General features: G+C 37.7%; 1 protein-coding gene across 14 annotated transcripts in view; it reads left to right on the top strand.

Moving 5' to 3' along the window:
* blot (solute carrier family member bloated tubules) overlaps nucleotides 1-4,073 on the top strand; it is a 273,169-nt gene extending 269,096 nt beyond the window's left edge. For all 14 annotated transcript variants that reach the window (XM_073986027.1, XM_073986031.1, XM_073986032.1 and 11 more), the window contains one exon: nucleotides 1,333-4,073. In XM_073986027.1, the coding sequence (XP_073842128.1) occupies nucleotides 1,333-3,184 (1,852 nt within the window). In that variant the 3' untranslated portion in view covers nucleotides 3,185-4,073. The remainder of the gene's footprint in view (nucleotides 1-1,332) is intronic.
* The last annotated feature ends 1,927 nt before the right edge of the window (nucleotides 4,074-6,000 follow it).

Consider the following 6,000-nt stretch of genomic DNA (forward strand, 5'->3'; position numbering starts at 1 on the left):
ATCTGTATCAGTTACCAAATTACCTTGCTGGTCTCTACAGGAGGATGTGCCTGTACCAAAGCCATCAGTTTGATGCTTGACTCTTTGGTAGAATTTTCGGACATCATTCTGGCTCCTGTACATCTCGATATTTTCACACTCCCGCTTTTCCATCTCTCTCTCTTTTTCCTGCGGAAAAGACGTTTCTCCTCTCTGCTTTTCTCCCTGTATCTCTCTCGTGCGCTACGCGTTGCTACGGATGGTAAAGTAGCCCTATATGCCGCATTTTTCTCTTCGGTGGCAGCACGATACTCCTGATCATACCATGGATTCCTTGGTGGAGGTCTCTGGTATCCAAGTATGGATTTTGCGGTTGTTTGCATGGAGTGGGCAGTGCTTTGCCATTGCGCTGATATGTTATCGGGATGAGGAGTGCTTTGATTAAGCAATTGGGCTAGTTGAGTGGAATATGCTGTGGCTATCTGTTGTGATTGCAGCTTACCGATGTCTAACTTTCGTGTTGTGTCTGTTCGTACTTTGTTTGCTACGTTAAAGCGAGTGCGTACCTTTGCTGCAACAAGGTAGTGGTCCGAATCAATGTTTGCGCCTCGGAACGATCGTACATCCAACACGCTCGATGAATGTCTTCCATCTATCACAACATGATCAATTTGATTTCTTGATCTGGAGACATGTTTCTTCTAAGCGCTTTTAAAATATATCTTTGGTCTGTTCGTCCTTTTCTTCAGTGGGAGCATGAGCGCAAATAAAGCTGATGTTGAAGAATTTAGCTTTTATTCGAATTGCAGTAAGTCTTCCATTCACTGGGGTGAAGCTTGATACCAGATGTTTTAGCATCCGACTAACTACGAATCCACAACCAAACTCATGCTTTACGTCATGGCAGCTATAGTACAGTGCGTCACCTTTAGGTGTTGTTGTGACGCCTTTCCCAATCCATCGTATTTCCTGTATGGCAGCAATATCGGCCTTGTACTTTTCAAGTACGTTACCGAAGAAGTTTACCGTCACCTTTGATCCATCGTCGTTCTATAGGGGAACATGTTTTGGAACCAGGGGATATTGACTCTCAAATTTCCCCATGAACGTAAATTTTCGAATCTTACATGCTGCCATTCGGTAGACGTGCTTATACTTCCTTTCTTTAGACTTGTCAGTTTTTGTGGTTTGGTTATTTAAATTCACACGTATATAGATTTCTAACCTTCACAGTTGGAGCAGCATCCTTTTTTATAGTTTCTAAGTATTTTCCCATTTTTCCATACTCTTCTATAATTTTTAACTTTTTAAAATTTCTTATTTCAAATATTTTCCACATCCCTTTCTTTACAGCACACATAACGGTCGAGTATTGCGACGGGTTCTCTTCACATTGGGTCTGTTGGGCTTTGCATTGCTGTGCTGCCTTACCTCGTGGGAAGTACACAATTCGTTACATCGTGTGGTGCCCTATTTTCCCGAGTTGTGGCAATTTACCCAAAAATATCTGCTCGAAAGTAACTTATGGTTCAATGCCCTAATGCAAGTCATCTTCTCGTTAAATTGTGGTTTGGGAGTTTTACCCATGGTTACGGGTAAATTTCTCTACAAAGGTGATGCTGTACGAACCTCGGTGGTGTATCTGTGCTTCAATCTGCTGATCAATGCCATATCTGTAACGTTGTTTATGATACAATTTGATCACTCGGCAAATGGCGCCTATTTGATTGATGAACTGAAACCATTGACTGCCATATATGATCGTATTTTGTACGACACTCCGGCGAATGCATTGTGGATTAAGCTGCTGCCGTCGTTGATTAATGGTTTGGTAGTTGTGGCCTGTCTTGTTTCCATAGTTGTGGGTGTGTACACCTGTACCCGGTTGGTACCAAGGCATCCGAACTATGTCATAAGTTTGGTGGGTTTGGTGGCGGCCATCATTTCTTTATCTTCGCCGAACTTCTATGTGGCCCGCTTAATGGATTCCCGTGTGGTCGGTACAATGATTGTGACGGCCTTGGTGTTTGAACTTATAGCCCTAACATGGATATATGGAGTTAAAAACATTTACACCGACCTGGAGTTCTCTATTGGCCGTCCAATTTTCAAAATATGGCTGGGTTTGTGGTGTATATGTCCTGCCATTTTAACCGGTCTCTTGGTGTGGTGGTGTTCCGATGATGATCAAGAGGATGTTTTACCAAATATTATGCCGCGTTGGGCGCCAATATTGTTTGTAATTTTCGTAATCCTGCTCATAGCCTGTGTGCAAATATTCCGTCAGGTTGAATATAATTTCTTTGGCATGATATGTGAAGCCTCCAAATCGGCCAAGGAATGGGGTCCTGCAGATCCCTTGGCTCGCCATGCATGGAAACAATGGCGTTCTGTGTGTCAAGATACGGGACAAAGAGATTTCACTTTGAGACGCCGTGGCACCCGAGACTATACACATTCCATTAAAAAGGGTCAATATTCGTCATCGGGAAAATATGCCAATGGCCAGGCAAATTCAACACAACAACATTGGAAATCTTCAACGCCGGGCAATAGTTCTCCCAACTATAGTGGTTCCGTGTTTGGTGACTCAGCCATTGAAGAAGACATTAGTGTGGACAAGTTCCCGGGAATTTCACAACAATTTGTGCCATTTCACAACAACGACAATCACAAACCTCTCAGATATTCACATAGATCTAGGAATCAGCAACAGGTAGCACCACCACCGCCTCCATCACAGCAGCAGAAAATAAATGTCAACGGCTATGCAAATAGCAGTCACATGCATCACAACAATCATCAGCAACAACAACAGCAGTCATCACATCACATGCAAAATGGTCAGGTGGAAATGCGTACCACCAATCCGGATACCCCAAAACATCGAGAAATTGTCTACATTAGACGTATGTCCTCCGAGGAGGGACCACATGCAACACGCATTGAAATCACACCATCCAATGAATCCATATCGTATGCCACCTCTCGCAATCCCCCACCACGAACAAGTGGCCATCACGAGGATGCCACCACCGCGGCGGCGGCGCATCACCATGGTAAACGTAATTCCAATGCCAATAAATTGGAAAGTAATCGAAATTCTTCCTCGAAATTGCCACCAACCATTACAGATGATAATGGTGAACACATATGTTGGCGTAAGTTTTCCATGAATCCTCAAGAATATTCAACGGAATTGTGATTTCCCCCGCCCAAGCCCCCTCGTCAGGTCTTTCTGTAATAAAGACATTTATTTTTATAAAAAAAAAAAAACAATTATATAGAAATTGAAAAATAATAAAAAACAACGAATCTAGTTTTTGTATGAATCTGCATGTAAAATGAAAAATCGATCGGTTCCCATAGAATTGTACATAGCCACATAAGTATTGCCTAAGTCGATTGATGATAATAAATTTAAGTATAGAAATTGTAGCTGCACATTCCGCATTGAATAAAATCAAAGATACTAAAGACTTTTTCCTTTCCCCTCATTTATATTTTCCAAAAAAAAAAAATGAAAGAAAAACAAAAATCATATTGAATAAATCACTTAGCAATCTAATAAAACGTTAACACATTAAGTCGTAACTAAGTCCTTATTTAGTCATATTTATATATTATGTAATTGTGTATATAGTTAGTCTGATTTTTTTTTAAATATGTATCTCTTTATGAATAAGTCAAAGTAAATACAAAACAAAATATTGAATTGTTATTTATTCATGTGTATTTACGAAATTTTTATTTAAAATAATATTGTACGTTGAACATAATTAAATTGTATCAAACATTTTCTGAATTATTTTGTTGTCCCCACCTTTTTATTTTTATCTCTTTTTTTTTTGGCATTTGTTTATAAAGTTAAATGATAAGTGTAAATAATAAAAAGTATAAAAAATTATGAAAAAAAGAATTCCGCTATTTTGTAAGAATATTTATAAAGAAATGTATCCACATATGTATTTACTATATAATCTTTAGAATATTTCAACGATACATACACAATAAAATGGTCTTATTTTTTGTGGCTCTCAAAATGTATATTTCCTTAATATAAAAAAAATAAATAATTTTTTAAAGAAAAACAATATATAATGTGTAATATTTTTAAAGGAAATTAAGGCAGTTGGGTGAATGTTAGGGTTATGACTCTTTGACATTTTTTCTCAAAAATGATTTCTTGTAGCGAGAATGAATGAGCTTTTGCCTATTAATGCCAAAAATAACGTTCGTTTATATATTATACTAGGAGACCCGGCGAACTTCGTCTCGCAGTTTGTTAGGTGCAGAACTTTATGGCTTTGGTTTAAATCTATAATTGCTATCACCTTGTTCAATTTCTTCTTTGTTCTTCTTTGTTTTGAACTGTTTAAGAAGATCTTTGAGCAACATTAGACAATTGTACTTTCGACAATTGTCAGTTTGACGAAGAGAGAAAGTACTGAGAGGCAAAGTGCTTCTATTTTCTTCGACTCTCTCTTCTATAAACTGACAATAGCAGCGAAAAAAATTAGGTAACTCTGAATCGGGACTAAGATATATTTTTTAACGCCCTACTCGTTTTATAATCGATGGTTTTCTGCAATTCTTGTTTCCACCACTGAACACGATATTTCACTCAAGCAATTGAATATGAATTTGAATTTAATGCTGAATATAGTGCTTATTTAAATTTGCGTTTTAATCAATTAACCCATTTTAACCTATTTACCCATTTTGATCCGATCGTTATCAGGTAACCACCTTCGTCTGTTTTTATACCCTCCACCATAGTATGGAGGGTATATTTAGTTTGTTTTTCTGTTTGTAACACATCGAACTAATCATTTGCACACATATTCTTGATCAGGATAAAATTCTAAGACGATCTAGCCATGACCGTATGTCTGTCTGTCTGTCAGACTGTTGTAATCACTCTAGCGTTCGCAATAATTGAGCTAGAGCGCTATATTTTTGCACCCGAGCGTATTTTTTCCATAGGCAGGTCAAGTTCCAAGATGGGTTATATCGGAACACTTTTTGGTATAGCCTCCATATAACGGTACCTCTCGATTATCGGTATTTTGAGGATATTAGCTAAAATTTTTAACAGAACTACCTGTAATTTGACAGTTGATGTTCCTAGTAATCACAAAACATCTCCACCAGTGGTTCCCAAAGTATATCCAGTCAAGGACCATGTTTTGGTATAGCCACCATATAGCGGTATTTCCCGATTTTTGGTATTTTGAGTATTTTAGCTAACATTTTTGATCGAACTACCTGTAATTTGACCGTTGAGGTTTCTAGTAATCACAAAATATCTCCACCAAAAACTGTCAACATAGGTCCATGTTAAGGTATTACCCCCTATACAATTATACCTCCCGATTTTCACGTTGATATAGCCCCATATAAGGTTCCTTACCGATGGAATACATTTTTTATGTTTTTTTACCTTATTTAGGTATCAGAGGTCACAAAATATCTTCGTCTAAAATTGTGGATAGGAAAGAATATAATTATTCCGTTTTAGTTCAGAATATTTTATGGTGGAGGGTATAAAAAGTTCGTCCCGGCCGAACTTAACGCTTTTTTACTTATTTTTTCTGACTTCTCTATTTAATGTGATCTCCAGAATTCTAAATGCATTGCAAATTCGGTATAAGATGCAATGGCTCTGGTAACATGAACAGAGCTATTCTATTAGTTGCCGTTCTTTGTGTGTTTCGGACAGAGTACGTAAAAATACTTTAAATAAAATTTCCAATCGTTTCGTTTCGTATTTTCGATAGGAACAATACAAAACGAAACATAACCCTCGTTGGCCGAGCTCGCTGTTTAGTTTCGTTTTGTTTACATTCGTGAGTACGAACAAAACGAAAAGCGAAAAGTACTCAACTCCACAACAACAGATAGAAAACTAAATAGTACTTAACACATGTGAATAAATCAAAAACGTTTGGTGGTTGATAAAATTCACTGTGGTATGCTGATGCTAACTTATAGGGTTGTTAAGCAATCACATGTGTGTGT

The sequence above is a fragment of the Musca autumnalis genome, unplaced genomic scaffold (assembly GCF_047663935.1).
Source record: "Musca autumnalis isolate F117 unplaced genomic scaffold, ASM4766393v1 scaffold_4, whole genome shotgun sequence".
NCBI classification, from domain to species: domain Eukaryota; kingdom Metazoa; phylum Arthropoda; class Insecta; order Diptera; family Muscidae; genus Musca; species Musca autumnalis.